The sequence below is a fragment of the Falco peregrinus genome, chromosome 1, assembly GCF_023634155.1.
Source record: "Falco peregrinus isolate bFalPer1 chromosome 1, bFalPer1.pri, whole genome shotgun sequence".
NCBI classification, from domain to species: domain Eukaryota; kingdom Metazoa; phylum Chordata; class Aves; order Falconiformes; family Falconidae; genus Falco; species Falco peregrinus.
In genome coordinates, this window is record NC_073721.1 from 118,849,053 (window position 1) to 118,865,174 (window position 16,122).

Sequence of the window (16,122 nt, forward strand, 5' to 3'; positions counted from 1 at the left end):
GTGCTGTGGCCTAAATCACAACTTTGGGCTCTAGGAAAGAGCCGTGCCTGTGAGGAATGGGGCTGGCTGCCTCTGCCAGGGTTGTTTTTTTGGGGGTTGTCAGTGCTGGGGTGAGGGAGGAAAACCATGTTTCAGAGAGGGTTGTGGGAGGGTTTCGGGTGGGGAATCCCTCTGGGGTGTAAAGGCTGCCTTTCTTTTGAGATAAACCTTAAAGCATGTGAACTCCTTTATAGAACAGATAGCTGAAACAATAGCGGCTACCACCAAAAAAAATCCATGCAGGGGCTGAGCAGGACTTTGCTGGGTGTGAGGGGGTGTCATTGCTACCTGATGGTGGAGGGAGAGATCCCGTGGGTCAGAGGTGAGTGTCTTGAGAGGGAGTGAAGGAGCACGAAACCATCACGATACCCGAGCCATCACTGCAAAATCATCCGCCATGAGACACACCCTGGCCAGTTTTAGGGCAGATGGGGGCTTTATGCTTGAGCAAGGGGCAGGCTGTGTATTGTTCACCGCCCTTGTTCACAGGAAAACACCTTTGTATGAGCTTGGAAATAAAGGGGATTGCGTCAGAGATTGCGCAGCCCCACTTCAGCTATGGAAACCAGGATATCAGCTATCTGCACGGCTCAGAAAGGGTTACGGCACAGCAAAGCCTGCAGATCTCTGTGCAGAAGAAACCAAACCCAGTGGTAAATCCTGCTATAACAAGGCCTAAGTAGTCCCTGCAGAAGGGAGTGAAATTATGCCTGACCTTCGACCTACCCAACTCTTTCAAGTAGAGCCATCCCTTGTGAAAACTTGGCGGCTGTATGAACCCGGGGTGTGGTGTTCGCCTGGGTGGGGGCTGTCTCCTTTCCTTGCTGCTTTCCTGTCCTTGACAGGTTGCTCCTCTCTCTTCTGTGTCTCCCATAGCCAGATCTTCCCTCCTCCAGCTGGGACTGCACAGGCTTTTCCCAACTCCAGTTTCTCATTCTGCTCCATCCCAGGTCTCCATTCAAAGAGCCACTGATGCCTCCAGGAAGTGCTATCCCTATGGAAAGCACAGCTCCGCCTGGCTTCCACCAGTTGCTTTTTAATATCCTTTCCCATGCACGTTCCTCGGGACATCGGCATTCATGCCCCTGGGGACAGAAGAAAAACATTTTGCTTTCTGTTTTTAGAGAGGCTGATGATTTTTCTGCTGCTCCCTCTGGGTCTTGTATCCTCTCCGAGACCAGTCCAGGCAGCAGCCCCTCGAAGAGGCTGAACAAACACCCTTGTCCTAGTTGCTTGTGCACAGGCCTGGGAATCTTGCCCTGTTCTTTCTTCCTCCTGACCTTGTTTTCCTCTGAACACCACAGCAGTAATTACTCTGAGGTTGAAGGGTTATTCGAAAGCAAGTACTGTGTCTTGTCTGCTCCCGCCTTTCCAGCTGCTGTTTCTTGCTACACTGGAGTTAAACTCTGCCTGGAGTTTCCTTTATGCTGCTATTAATCTAAGGAAACACCACCAGCGAGGGTGGTGGATCTGGGTGGAAATCCATGTCCTGCTCCCTGTGTTCCTCATGCCCTGGTGCTCTGGCAACACCACCACCACCAAGCAAATCGCCGGCACACTGGGACAGCTGGACCTGCCAGTGAGTCTTTCCCTGGGGTGCTCTCAACCAGTTGGGGCACTGGTTGACCATGTCCAAGAAAAGCATTAGCAGGATGCTGGAGTGGAGGTGGAAAAGGAGATGGAAAGCCTGGTCAAAGTGCATGGCACTAGGCTGGGCTGCCCAGCTTGCTGTTGGCTGAGGTGGCCGCATTGCCAAAGCCAGAAATGTAGCAACACTCAGGCAGAGTCAACATGTAAACACGAGCAGCTGAAGCGTCTGAGGTGGGTTTGTTAATGCTGAAATCAAGGGTTTTGCAAGAAGAGATAAAATCAGCTTCATGTTTAGGAGGAGGGCTTGGGAGCAGATTTCCAGCATGAGGTCAAATGATCCAGCATTCCCATGCTGTGCATTTCTCTTTTCCAAAGCTTTTGCTGCTGAATATGAATTTAGCCTGAATATGATTTAGCCTGATGGTTTCTGCCTTCCAGGGCAGAGCTCCCCACATGACACCAGCTCCTTTTGAGAGCATGGCTAGGCCTTTCCAGCCCTTGCTGGCCGGGCACAACTCAAAGTGGCGCTTGTTTGTGGCTGAACAAACAGACCTGTGGTGTGGTGCTTCGGTCAGAGAGCCGGTGTCACCCCAAATCCCTTTCCCTCCCATGCACACCTGACCTGGCTGCAAGCTGTTTTCCCTGATGCTGGTTAGGAGGAGCCTGGGAAAACCCCATGCTGCTGGCATGCTGGGTGCCCAGGGTGGCACAAGGCACTCATGCATGCCAGGTCCCCGCGGAGGGGAAGCCCTCTCCAGCTTTCTCTCCACCCAGGGAGAGAAAAGCAGGGTTTACGCTGCAAGACAGCTTTTCCTCCTACCAAGTGCTGGCAGCCCCCTGTGCATCCCGGTCCAGCCCTGCACCCCTCTGCCTGCCAGCCAGGGCTGGGCACTGCCAGGCTCAAGAAGTCCCCAGCGGCCACCCGAGGGCCAGGGGCTGAGCCAGCGGCCCCCCGCACCCGGAGCATCACCAGCGTGCCGCGGTGGCTCTCGCTTCCCGGCCGCTAATGAAGCACCTTTGGCTGAGGCCAGTCTCCCAGCCCTGCCTCTCGCCCCCCCGCCCCTGCCTACACCTTGCACCCGGGGCGGGGGTACCCCCCTTGCTGCTGCAGCCCCCAGCCGCCCACCCCCCCTCCCCGCCCCCGCAGGCACCCCCTTTGCCGCCTGCACCCCGCTTGCTGCCTGCCCCCCCGCTCTCCCAGCCGGCAGCCACCCCCCGCTCCCCGGCGGGGGCTCTCGGGGGGGCCGCCCCGCGGGTCAGCCTCTGCCCGGCGCGGAGGGGCCGGTCCCGCCCCGGGGGCGGGCGGCAGAGCACGTGGGGCCGCGCCGGGCCGGGCTGAGTCACTCCCCGCCCCGAGCCCCGCGGCGGAGCGGCGCGGAGCGGCGCGGGTCGGCGCGGCTCGGCTCGGCTCGGCTCGGCTCGGCTCGGCTCGGCTCGGCTCGGCTCGGCTCGGCTCGGCTCGGCTCGGCGCGGCGCGGGTCGGTGCGGCTCGGCTCGGCTCGGCTCGGCTCGGCTCGGCGCGGGTCGGGACGCAGCATGAGGGCGGTGAGGCAGTGGCAGGCGCTGCTCGCCCTGGGGCTGGGGCTCTCGCTGCTGCTGATCGTGGTCGGTGAGTGCCGGGGTGCCGGGCCGCTGTGGGGTGTCGGGGAGCCGGGGTGCCGCGGTGCAGGGGTGCAGAGGATCCAGGGTGCCAGGGAGCCCGGGGTTCAGAGGAGCCGGGGTGCAGGGGATCCAGGGTGCCAGGGAGCCCGGGGTTCAGAGGAGCCGGGGTGCAGGGGATCCAGGGTGCCAGGGAGCCCGGGGTTCAGAGGAGCCGGGGTGCAGGGGATCCAGGGTGCCAGGGAGCCCGGGGTTCAGAGGAGCCGGGGTGCAGGGGATCCAGGGTGCCAGGGAGCTCGGGGTGCAGGGGAGCCGGGGTGCAGGGGATCCAGGGTGCCAGGGGAGCCCGGGGTTCAGAGGAGCCGGGGTGCAGGGGATCCAGGGTGCCAGGGAGCCCTGGGTTCAGGGGAGCCGGGGTGCAGGGGATCCAGGGTGCCAGGGGAGCCCGGGGTTCAGGGGAGCCAGGGTGCAGGGGAGCTGGGGTGCAGGGAATCCAGGGTGCCAGGGACCCCGGGGTGCAGGGGATCAGGGGTGCCGGGGAATCAGGGTGCAGGGTTGTCTGGTGTGCAGGGGATCTAGGGGAACAGGGGGAGCCTGAGGTCCTGGGGATCTGGAGTGCTGGGGATCCAGGGTGCAGAGTGAGAGCATCTGGGGTGCAGGGTGAGAGCGTGCGGGCTGCCCTGTGTGGGGTGCAGGGGGGGCAAGGGGGTGTGCGGCGCTCAGGGCTGCAGCACCAGAGGAGCTCAGGGCCATGTCCCTGTCCCTGTCCCTGTCCCTGCTCCCCAGTCCCGAGCAGCCCAGCGGGGCTGTCCCGTGCTTTCAGGCTTAGATAACTGCGCCTGCGATGTAAACAGCTTCCCTGGGACTGCCTGGCACAGCGCACCTGGCTGGTCCGGCCAGGGGAATCCCGGGGAGAAGCTGCTCCATCAGCACTCTGTGGATCATCCCTGGGGTCGTTGACTCCCAAAGGGATGAGACCAGGGAAAAGGGCAGCAAAGACCAACTGTGGGCTCCAGGCCAGGGGACAAAGGTGGTGGAAAGTGTGCTGGGGACGACGACCCTGTTTGTGCTCCCTCTCCTTGGGCAGAGGTGCCTATTTTGCCCTCGCGAGACAGGCTTGACCTGACCTCCCCCAGCTCTGCTGGGATAAGCCATCCCAGTTTTTGGAGGATGTTATTTTTGCCTTCCAGCCAGCCTGTGGGTTCATATAAGCAAACATTTCCAAAAGCGGTGGCTGATCTTTGTTGCCTTGGTTCCTGATTGTCCAGCCTGTGACAGCTCTGTCTCTGATGGGAGAAAAATGTGTGTGAGGAGGATGGAGATGCTGAATGGCTCCAAAACCAGGCCTGAAACAGCTAAGAAATAGGAGCATCCAAAACTATTTTCCTGCAGTGGAAAATGTGACCTGTTTGTCTTGCTGCTAGCCAGGGGGCTGGCTAGTAGGACCCACCGCGTAACAGATTATTCCTGGGAGGGGATAAAAGGGAGCCCAGTTACTTGGGATAATTGGAGTCCAAAACTGGGGGACCCCTCCTGTCCTGGCCCTGGGAGGAGCCCTAGCTCCTTTGCTGCTGTGTCCCACCCCAGAAACTCCTGCATCGGAGGCAGCGCGGATGCTGGGGAGCACACGTTCGTTGGCGCTCCGTGCCTGGGGAAGCAGCCGGCCCCCATGGCCGAACAGAAGCAGCTCTGTTTGTGTGGCCTCGGCCGGCTGCCGGGAGAGGTCCTTGGGATGGGGCGGCTGGATGTGCCCGAGACCTGCGGAGGGGCGTGGGGCAGAGGCATCCCCACTATCAGCACTAGCTCTCCTCCCGTGCTGTAGCTCATGGCAGCACATTGATGGAGCATGAGGTCATGCAGAACAGGCTGGGCAGTGCAGGCAGTGACTTGAACCAGTGCCCAAGTTTTTCTGCCTCCTGAGGCTGGGCTAAGGGAGCTACAGCATCTTTTCAGAAGCCTTCACGTAATGCAGGCCTGTCTGCCACCAGTGTGTACCCTACAGATGTGGAGTGTCAGGAAGAGTGGGATTAACTCAATGGAGCCCTGCTATTAAAAGACTAATGAGTAAGAGCTCACTGTGTAGTGGCTTAGGCTAATGAGAGCCGTGCTGTTTGGTGTGGGTCTGGGCGGCGAAGCCACAGCTCATTAACTTCCACCTTCTTCAGGGCATGCAGGTAGTGGGGGGTTATTCCTGGGTCTCCACCTGAGTTCAGCCCTTCCTCTGACCGCTGCAGCGTGGCAGAGAAGAGTCTGGCATCAAGGTGTGTGCCATTCCGGTGCTTGGTGAGGAGCTGTTGAGGCTTTCAGCCAGATCTGTGGGAATCTGGTCCAGGTTTACAGAGAGCGTTACTATCTTGCAGCTCTTGAGTCAGAACAAATTGGGGGTGGGAGGAATTTCAGCTTGGCTCTTGCAGTCTAATTCAGCACTGTAATGGGGAGCAGAAGGTTGATGAGTACAGTGGGTTGGCCTCGGCTGGCTGCCAGGTGCCCACCCAACCGCTCCCTCACTCCCCCTCGTCAGCAGGACGGAGGGGAGAACAGATGAAAAAGCTTCAACGTAGGTCCTTCCCGTGGGCTGCAGTTCTTCATGAACTGCTCCAGTGTGGGTCCTTTCCATGGGGCACAGCTCATCAGAACAGACTGCTCTGCGTGGAGTCCTCCACAGGCTGCAGGGAGACAAGCTGCTTCACTGTGGTATTCACCACAGCTTACAGGGGGACCACTTGTTTCCCTGTGGTATTCACCAGAGCTTACCGGGGATTCCCTGCTCTGGCACCTGGAGCACGTCCTCCCCTCCTCTGACACGGGTTTCTGCAGGGCTGCTTCTCTCACATTTTTTTCACTCCTGTCACATAGCTGCTGTGCAGCATTTCTTACCTTATCTTACATATATTATCACAGAAGCAAATGAGTGTTGGTGATGGGCTCAGCTTTGGGCAGCAGTGGGTCTGTCTCGGAGTTGTTTGGGACTGGTGCTCTCCAACATGGGGACAGCTCCTCGTGTCTTCTGGCAGAAGCCACCCTTGTAGCACGCCTCCTTCCCCCCCCCCCCCCCCAACTCAATGCCATGGGGGGATGCTGGAGGTGGATGAACAGGCAGGGAAGATGGTACAGCCCTGTCAGTTCCCTGGGGGAACCAGCCTCGTGGGAGCTGCTGGGAGAGTGATGGAGGTCTGGCAGGCGTCATGCAGGGATGGACACTGTGCTCCCTCCTCGCATGAACTGAGGCATGCGGGCTCCCCCTACAATAATTTTTTTTTTGTGTGTGTCTTATGAATGCTAACTTTCATTAGCAAAACCAAGCAATAGGACCAGCCTTGTTCCCTTTAATAATCCTGTCCTGCTCGTGCCTGAGCAAGCCCCAGCTTGGCTGCCCCTACTTCCCCGCTGAGCGGCAGAAACATCTGACGCACAAAACCCCTGGGTTTCCTCTGGCTTTGGTTTGATATGCAGGTTCTGTTAAACCCCTTTTAAACCAGGGCAGGGCAGGTCCTGGCCGCTCTCTCGTGTTCCTGGTCTCAGCCATTGCTCTTGAATGCCGATGATCCCGTGCAGGATCCAGCAAGTGGTCCATGCCAGGTGCTCCTCTTCCCACAGCATCTGCAGGGGAGCAGTTCCTACTGTTGAGCTGGGATGCCTCTGTGTGGATCCGTGGGGCTCTACTGGATGCTTGCCTTAGGGATGGCTTGCAGTGACACATGGCTTTACTTCTAGGGGACTTCTGTGATGTGAACCACTGTCAGAATGGGGGCACCTGCCTGACCGGGATTAATGAGACCCCCTTCTTCTGCATCTGCCCTGAGGGCTACGTTGGGATTGACTGCAATGAGACAGAGAAAGGTGAGGGGCTGACCCCCTCATGGATGCTCCATGAAGGCCAGGAGCCCTGCAGCGTGACAGCATGCTCTCGTTGTGGCTCTGCACCACTGGGCCTGGGATCTGGTTCTGGGGTCCAGCCTTGCTGATGGGCATATAGAGTGGAGATCCAAGAAGGGATGCGGTGACCTCCATTACTTGGGGGGAATGCAATGTCTTTGGGGAGCAGTAGCCCACTAGATGCTCTTATTTTCTACCTATGCCCGTGTTACCGTCATTTTTCCCCCTTTTCCAGGCCCCTGCCACCCCAATCCTTGCCACAACAACGGTGAATGCCAGCTGGTCCCAAACCGGGGGGATGTCTTCACTGACTACATCTGCAAGTGCCCTGCAGGGTACGATGGGGTGCACTGCCAGAACAGTGAGTACAGTGGGGTGGGGGGGACTGAGGGGGGCTGCTCTGCCGCTAAGGGCTTGGGGACCCCCTGGGCAGCACCAGGGGGACATCTGGAGTCTTGCAGCTGTGGCTGCATTGGGTGCTAGGCTCTGTCGGGGACCACGGGCTGGTTTGGACCTTGCAGGGTGGAGGGACACGGGGTCACGGCTGTGTCTGAGTCTTGCTCTGCATCTCTGGAGGGACATGGTACCTCGAGTAATGGGGCAATGGGTGTCTCAAGGCTCAACCTGCTCCACGCAGGCTCCCAGCCTTGCTGTGGCTACCTGTCCTGATGCACCCATGTGGCTGCAGTCAGCAGGGACGTGATTTAGGCAGCTCCATGGGTCAGAGCTTCAACCTGTGCCACTGTATCAGCAGGGACCCTGCCATGGCCCTTGCTTAGGGGATGCCTCCCCCTCTTCCCGCTGCCCTGAATGAGGGGCCTCCTCCCCAGGCCTGGCTCTGGAGTCACCTCTGAGCTCCCCCACTCTGTCTCCTAGACAAGAACGAGTGCTACTCCCAGCCTTGCAAAAATGGAGGCACCTGCCTGGACCTGGATGGCGACTACACCTGCAAATGCCCTTCTCCGTTCTTGGGGAAGACCTGCCATGTCCGTAAGTCCCTGGCACCAACTGTACAGAATTCCCTTTCGCTTCGTGTTCCCCACTGCTCTGTTGCCCATTGCCATCATGCCCAGGAGAGATCTCACCAGGTGGTTTGGGGGATCTGGAGGGCAGCTGTGGGTGCTTGTGTGCCAGCTGCCCTTGATGCCAGCAGTCCTGGTCTTGATGGAGGTAGCACCCCCGGGAAAGTGCTGTCTGTGGGGAGTCCAGAGCAGCCCTTTCCTCCCAGACCTCCATGCTTTGAGAGGGGCTGATGGGTGGTGCTGTTTTGGCTGAAGACTGGTAGGGATGGGGGGACACCTTGGGGACAGCCTGGTCCTAGGGCTGGCCTCCATCTCCTGCCCTGGCTCCAGACAACAGGCAAATGACCCCCTGGTTTTGCTCCCTGGTCATCATCTCTTTCTGGTGCTGATGACCCCACTGCTCGCAGGCTGCGCAGTTCTCCTGGGCATGGAAGGAGGAGCCATCTCTGATGCTCAGCTTTCAGCATCTTCTGTCCACTACGGCTTCCTTGGCCTCCAGCGCTGGGGTCCAGAGCTCGCCCGCCTCAACAACCACGGCATCGTCAACGCCTGGACCTCCAGCAACTATGACAAGAACCCCTGGATCCAGGTACCTGCAGCAGGACTGGGAACACCAGGATAGCAGGCAGCCCTGGTAGCCATGGCTGGTCTTACAGGGCTGCTGTCATGGGATTTCTCTGCTCCTGGTGGCAAATGTGGGGCTAAACTGCTGCAGCAAGGTGCCACCCAGGGGCATCTTGTGATGTGCCTGGAGAAGGCAAGGTTCCTGCAGGGAAGATGGGGACCTGGGGTGGTGGTCCCCCCTTCTCTGCTCGCCCTGGCATGGAATGCTGGAGGGATGGAGGGCTTTTGCCCTGAGGAGGTCAAAGTGTCCTGAGCAGCCCCTTCTCCTGGTCCCAGTGCTGAGACTGAGCCCACCCTCCCATCCAGGCTTGGCGGTGCTGGTGGGCACAGGGGCTGTGCACCCCATCCACACTGTCCTGCTCATGCTCTTCTCCCCTCCCCAGGCCAACCTGCTGCGGAAGATGCGGCTGAGCGGGATCATCACGCAAGGCGCTCGCCGTGTGGGCCAGCCAGAGTACGTCCGCGCCTACAAAGTTGCCTACAGCCTGGATGGGCGGGAGTTTACCTTCTGCAAGGACGAGAAGAAGGACACAGAGAAGGTGGGCTGCAATGCTCCATGTGGGGGCTGTGCCAGCTCTCCCTACCCAGCGGTGCTGTGGGCGCTGGGGTGGCTGTGAGCTGCACCCCAAACTGTCCCCATGTTTGGGAAGGTGCTTTTGACCTGGGTCAAAGCCATGCTGGGAACTGGTCCTAGCAGTGTGACGACACAGGCGGTTCCAGCAGCAGGCAGCGCTCTCTGGCTCTGTTTAATTTGCCATAATAAGCATAACCAAAGATGTAGCGCTGACTTATTTAGGTCATTCAGATAATATCTTTATTGCTGACACACTGTGGGAACTGGGCATGGTCTGGAAGTGCGAGTGAACGGCTTACACAGCTCGGTGCTGTGTCTGCAGCAAGCATGAGCTGACAGTGTGTGTCGCTCTCAAAGCAGGAGTACTTGTTGATAGCAGTTTTTTATGGCAAGCATCTCCTGGATGGTTTTTGAGTATCCAGGGGATGGCTGGGAGTATCTGCCTCTCTTGGAAAAAAAAGAGGAAAGTTTCTCTTGTTTCTGCAGCAGTGGAAAAAATGCATGAAAACACAACCTGACTCTGTTTATTGTGTTAAAAAGAAAGAAGTGAGCCACCTCTCCGCTTCTTGTGATTTGAGGAGTATTGCCATAGTGGGAGGGAGTGCATGTTGCTGCATGTCTAGCTCCATGGGGCAAGGATGGAGCAGGGAGTGTTGCAATGTTCTCTTGTGAGTGGAGCTGCTGCAAGGTCATGCACTGCTCGAGGGCACAAAAGCAGAGCCCAGCTTCCCCTGCTTTTGCTGCCGGCGGTGCCGAGGCCTGTGCGAGGCCTGTGCGTCTGCTGGGCCAAGGGATTTCATGCGTGAGGCTGTGGGAGAGCTGGGGCACTCAGTCCTGCTCTCCATTACAGGTTTTCCAGGGGAACGTGGACTATGGTACCATGCAGACCAACATGTTTAACCCTCCCATCGTCGCCCAGTTCATCCGCATCTACCCCGTGATGTGCCGCCGTGCCTGCACGCTGCGCTTTGAACTTATCGGCTGTGAGATGAATGGTAAATATGGGTGGCTGTTCCCTTCCAAGGGACCACAGGGCAGGGGGTGACATTGGGCAGGGCATCGCCCCTCGTACTGCTTCTCATCACCTGGGGCAGGGGATTTGTTAGCGCTTGTTTTTCCTCGTGCTGGCTATGTGATGCCTGGAAATACCCACGGGTGCCTTTGGGGAGCACAAGCCACTAATCCCACCAGCTCAGCCAGGTTCGAGCTGCATTCTCATGCTGCTAACACCTTCCCAAGCTGGGATTTTTATTGTGTCCCCTCCCTGTGTGAGCTGTGAACTGGATGCTTTTTCCTGCTGGAGAACTTGTGAAGCACTGGAGGATCAAAGTCCTCTGGGAAACATGAGGGATGATTAGCCAGAGCCCTTTCCCTGTGCCTCCCACATTCCTGCCCTGCAGCACATCCCCAGCAGCTGGGCGGGAGGGACCCAGTGCCCGTGTGGGAGTGGGGTGCTGTGGGGTCTTGGGTCCTGTCCTGCCACTGCATGGGTGCAGTGCCAGCCGTGCTTTCAGATGGGGGTGTCTTTGCATTGCTCTCTTCACCTGTGAAAGCATCCTCTTCTGCCTCCTGCCGAAGCCATCTGTATTTTGGGACTGTGCTGTGGGGATGTCCTTGCGTTCCTGCAGCAGGAGGCACTGTGAGCCAGGGAATAGCTGGGAGCTAAAAATCCTGGGAAAAGGCGAGCTGGCTGTGACCCTGTGCCTCTGCTGAGCCTTTCCCTGCCTGGCCCTGCCTGCTGCTATGGGCAGTGGGAATGTGGGAATTTGGGGATGGCATCTGCCAGGGCTGTGGGGTTTTGCTCAGGATGGTGCTGTGGACTCTTTCCTTTTCACTGTCTGTGTAAACTGTTGTGTTACAGTTTATTTCAACACGGCAGGTTGCTCGGAGCCTCTGGGCATGAAGTCCCGCCTGATCTCCGACCAGCAGATCACAGCCTCCAGTGTCTACAAGACCTGGGGCATCGACGCCTTTACCTGGCACCCACATTACGCTCGCCTGGACAAGACGGGCAAAACCAACGCCTGGACAGCACTCCACAACGGCCAGTCTGAGTGGCTGCAGGTGGGTCTTGGTGCCCTTCCTCTGTAACCTCTTTTCTCCTCCCTAGCTCCTGCAGCTGTGCCCTGGGCCACTCCTGTGCTTCCGCAGGACGTGCACGGTGGGAGAGGCTGGGCAGAGCCACTGGGACGGCACAGCTGGAGCCTTGGTGTGGGGCACACAGCCCAGCAGTGCCCTCCCCAAGCTGGGATCGCAGGGGCATGCCCAGATGGGGCTGTGGCCAGCAGTTTTAACTGCGGTGCTGGAGCTCTGGGTCAGAAACACCAGTGCCCGTAGGGACAGGGTGGTGCTGCCTCCATAGACCTTCTTGTAGGGTACACTGAGTCCACAGCACCCCAGTTCTGCATCATCCCCTTGGGAAGTGCCGTTGCAGCCCGGGATGACTGCCCCATAACCCTCCAGCTGCCCAGAACACCGTGTTTCTGTTTTGCAGGAAAAAATCAGGTTTGCTTTTCTATTCCCAGTCTGGAATGGGAACAAATAGTTTTGAAATTTCCTTCTCAGTTTTCTTTCCTCCACTGTTTTTGTACTTTTCACATGATTTCATGACATAATAGGACAAAGCAGTTTAGATATTTGTCCCGCTTTTTATTTGGGAAATGATTAAAAGCAGCTGCTTCATGGCCCTAAATAAACCAGCTTATCAAGATGTCTGCTGATGTGGTCAGGATGACCAAGTTGGGCTGTTGCACCACAGGCTGCCTGTTTGTGTACATGTATATAGATTTACATGCACAGTCATATATATACACATACACATGTGTATGTATAGCTAGTACTGCCCTCAACGAACATAAAATGGGAACTAAATTAAGGAGACAGCTCAGCTCATTTGCTGGTTTACCCTGTGGCGTGCCAGCAGCAGTAGCAGTGTGGCAGAGTAAAGAGAACAGAAACCATCTCACTACCCAAATGTCAGACTGTGCTGAACTGCATATTTTCTCAGCCAGAATCACTTTCCAGTGGAAATGCATTTCCTCCGGGAATCCTTTATTTTTTTTTGAATTGAGATTTTTTGCTGTCATTCCCACATTGAATTCCCTTTTCAGCAAAAGATGTCAGGGGGGTAGGGGTGGGAAAGAGTGCTGAGGCAGTGGGGTTTGTATCCCGCTTTGGGTTGCTTTGAGGGATGCTGCAAGTGTTCATGGGTCAAATATTTCACAGCAGTTCTTTGTTGGTTGCTCTGGCATTGGGCAGGGGTCGAGTGGTGTCTTCTCCATTCTTGACTTGCGAGGGCCAGCATGTCCCAGCTACCTCTGGGACACGCAGGATGCTCTGGGGTGGGAGCACCGCTCCTGCGAGGAGCCTCAGCAAGCCTTGTCTCCACGCCAGATTGACCTCCGGGACCAGAAGAAGGTGACGGGCATCATCACACAAGGAGCCCGTGACTTTGGGCACATCCAATATGTGGCAGCCTACAAGGTGGCCTACAGTGACAATGGCACAACCTGGACCCTCTACCAGGATGGCCAGAAGAACAGCACCAAGGTGTGTGGGGCAGGGCAAGGTGGGCAGCTACCTCCCGGGCCTCAGGGATGCCGCTGTGGGGAGGGATGGGATGGTGGTGGGGAGGTCCTGGCAGTGTTGGCACCCACCTTTTTCCCCTTAGATCTTCCACGGTAACAGCGACAACTACTCACACAAGAAGAATGTGTTCGACGTGCCCTTCTACGCCCGCTTCATCCGCATCCTGCCTGTGGCCTGGCACAACCGCATCACTCTGCGTGTGGAGCTGCTGGGCTGCGATGAGTAGGCACGTGGGGAGGAAGGACGGGGCTGCTCTTCCCTGCCACCCGGCCCGCACCCTGCCTGCCCCTGCCCACTCCTTCTCCAACCTCACACCCCCCTCTCCATGTCCCCAAACTTGGGAGGTGGTTGGGAGGGCTCCCCTGCCCCCCATTGGTGCTGGGGCCACAGCACTGCATTTTACAGGGCCCTTGCAAGTGGGATGCAGGGATGGCTCCTGCCCTTTTGCCCCAGTAGCCAGGGGTGAGACCCCCTCCTGCGACTGAGTCTTGGCTGGATGACCCTCTTCTGCAACTGGGGCTTCCTTGGGGGACCCCATCCTGCAAATGGGGCTTTGCTGCGGGACCCTGTCGTGCAACCAGGGCTTGGCTGCATCCTCCTGACTAAGCCTGGAGACAAATTTTCTCCCCCTTTTTGCTTCTGCTTCCAGCAGAGAGGCTGCAGCCAGCAGCAGTCCCCTGCCTGCACTGGGGCTCAGGGCTCAGGAGTTTTGGGGGGGCCTAGGGCAGGCACCCCGGCTTGCAGCCTCTGATGTGCCTCGTGCTGCCTGCATGTCTACAAGCAGGGGCTCTGAAAAACCTACTTGGCTGTTGTCCCCTGCCCATTTTGCCAGGCCCTGGGTCTCCTTGCCTGCGTTGTCAGCACCACATAGTGCGAACGGAGTGATGAGATGGCTCTTATCAAGAGACACCAAGTCCCCATTGCTGGTGGCTCTACCCGCTGGGTACTCCTGGCCAGCACTGTGGCTGACATTTTGGCAGGCACTGCTCATTCCGCTTCCAAAGGTGCCGGTTCCAGCATCCTCCAAGTCTCAGCATTGCTGCCGTCCCCACCTTACTGCAGTTTGGGATGCCAGGAGGTCCCTTGTCCCCAGGGCCAAAGGTGACCAGGGGGGCTGCAATCTGGTAGTGGGGGACGGATGGTTTGTAGCCACAAGGGTGTGGAGAAAAGATGAGAAAGGTGGTGGTCAAACCACCAAAATGCAGTAGGCAGAGAGCTGTGCCATGACCCATTTTGTAACCTGAGTTTTGCCCCTTCTGGGGGGTTGTGGGGAGCCTTTTGTGATGCTCGAGCCCTCGGGATTAGCAGCAGGTGATGAGCAAGACCTGGCACCGGCAAGCAGGGGTGCAGGGAGGGCATCTGGGCAGCAGTGCTGGTGCGATCCTTCCCCTGCCTGCCGGGATGCAAAGCGGCCATGTGGCCGGGCTGGCCGCAGGTTCACTTTGGCAAGCACCAAGGGAGCCCGGGTGGGATGGCAGCGGAGGCCCCCCTCCGGGGTGTTTTTGACAGTATTAAAACCAGCTGAAACTTTGGGACTGTTGGCTGCTCTGTGCCTCCCCAAGAGCCATCTCCCAAAGCCCGGGAGGTCTGGCGGTCCCCCAGGATCCACTCTGAGTCTGCTGCCTCCACCATCCTGGGGGGCTGCTGGCTGCTGTGCTGACCCCACAACTCTCTTGCTTTCACAGGCCCTTCTAGCTCCCTTCCCTGCCTGAAAAACAAGGTACCAGGGCTTTGTGCATCTTCCCCGCTGCCTCCACCCGTCGCAGCTGTTGGAGCCTGTGCTCACAGCTGGCCAGGCGCAGCAGAATGGGACTTGGGGAGGGGAAGCCGCTATCAGCACCCCACGCCCTGCGTCTCCTCCTTTGGCTTTGATCCTGGAGCAAATCTCAGTTTGGAGCAAAACCGACTTACACTCCAGCACACTCCCAGGGCTGGAGGGAGCTATGAGTTTCATCAGGGCTGCCCGTGGGGATGCTCCCAGCAGACCCCCCATGGACAGGACGGGGAGACAGGTGCTGCTGGAGCAGGATCCCCCGACACTGAGGGGTCCCTGGTAAGGAAGGAGCGCTGGGGTGAACAGGACAGAGGAGCTTTGCTCTTCTCCCTGCCACACTAAGCAGGAACCCCTGAGGTTGGCATGAATGGTGCAGGACCACCTGCATCCCACTGCAGCTCCACATCCCTGCAGCTCCAGACAACCTCCATGCACCTTCCTGCTGCCAGCGGTGCTGTGCTCGGCTGTGCATCCCCTTCCCTGGGCCCTGCCTGCAGGTGGGCTCGGGCCAGCCCTGGGCACCAGAGGGGCTGGGGGTTGGTGCTTGCAGAGACCAGGCTGAATTCATTGTGGATGTGGCTGCTTGGTGACATATAGCAGCCACAGCTAGAGCTGGGGACAGGGGGGACAGTCAGCCTGGTTCACCTCCAGACATGCCACCCTTATCGCTGGGAAGCTGAGGCAGAGATAAGTGCAGCTTGCTCCGAGTCCAGCCCCGAGTCCAGCCCCGAGCCAGGGGCACAGCAGAGGCTCCATGGGGAGGGTGATGGGAGCAGATGCTGTGTGTCAGCGCAGGGGACATATCCTCAGTGCCCACCGCTGCTTCCCCCTGCCTTTTGCTACCCCACAGTGTGATCCTCTGACGGATGCTGAGCCCCATCCCAGCTCTATGGCATTTCCTTCCCCCTCCAGAGCCCCAGGATGGGGGGGTTGGTGAGGGCTGGGGCACCCTCCACACCATGCACAGCCCCTCATGGCTTGTTCCTGTCTCTCGGATGCTCTTCCTGGACATGGCTGGGTTGCTGGGGCAGCAGGAAGGCCAGGAGGGCCGGCATGCTGTGGCCACAGCACTCCACTGCCTGCTGACTCGGCTGCCGGTGCTGCCAGCTGCCCGCGAGCTGGTTCCTCAGGAAGCAGCTGTCGGGGAGAGCATCCTCTTGCCTTCATCCAGAAAGCCCAGGATCACAGCCTCTTCCATCCCACCAGGAACATTGGTTTTCCTCCCCGGTTTGAGCCTTGGGCAACAGGTTCCCACTGGAATTTCAGGAAGAAGTCGCTCCAGTGGGGCCACTGCGGAGCTGTCAGCTGCTGCGTTTGAGGCAGGGAAGACAGGGATGACATTTTTATGGCTCCTGTTCAAGCAAAAGCTCAGCCAGCCCTAAACACATGCCCTAAACACGTGCTCCTGGGTCAGAGCTACCCTGACTGCGCAGCCG

The 16,122-nt window shown here is 58.3% G+C and overlaps 1 protein-coding gene across 2 annotated transcripts; it reads left to right on the forward strand.

The window, feature by feature from the left end:
• Positions 1 to 3,003: 3,003 nt before the first annotated feature.
• Positions 3,004 to 14,444, forward strand: MFGE8 (milk fat globule EGF and factor V/VIII domain containing). 2 transcript variants are annotated; one of them, XM_055790554.1, is made up of 10 exons: positions 3,004 to 3,238; positions 6,943 to 7,068; positions 7,340 to 7,465; positions 7,981 to 8,094; positions 8,534 to 8,715; positions 9,134 to 9,289; positions 10,175 to 10,319; positions 11,186 to 11,388; positions 12,718 to 12,873; positions 12,995 to 14,444. In XM_055790554.1, exons 1-10 carry the CDS (start codon positions 3,166 to 3,168, stop codon positions 13,136 to 13,138), a joined length of 1,425 nt encoding a protein of 474 aa, XP_055646529.1. In that variant the 5' UTR covers positions 3,004 to 3,165; the 3' UTR covers positions 13,139 to 14,444. The 2 variants fall into 2 exon arrangements, with proteins under 2 accessions (XP_055646529.1, XP_055646538.1); XM_055790563.1 differs by having other exon boundaries at positions 3,005 to 3,238; positions 11,204 to 11,388.
• The last annotated feature ends 1,678 nt before the right edge of the window (positions 14,445 to 16,122 follow it).

What these genes read in the sequence shown, in the direction of transcription:
- MFGE8 (XM_055790554.1), top strand. Translation starts at nt 3,166, where the DNA reads ATGAGGGCGGTGAGGCAGTGGCAGGCGCTGCTCGCCCTGGGGCTGGGG. An exon ending in GGGGAAGACCTGCCATGTCC is followed by an intron (nt 8,095 to 8,533) that starts GTAAGTCCCTGG and finishes CACTGCTCGCAG; the next exon opens with GCTGCGCAGTTCTCCTGGGC. An exon ending in AGAAGAAGGACACAGAGAAG is followed by an intron (nt 9,290 to 10,174) that starts GTGGGCTGCAAT and finishes TCTCCATTACAG; the next exon opens with GTTTTCCAGGGGAACGTGGA.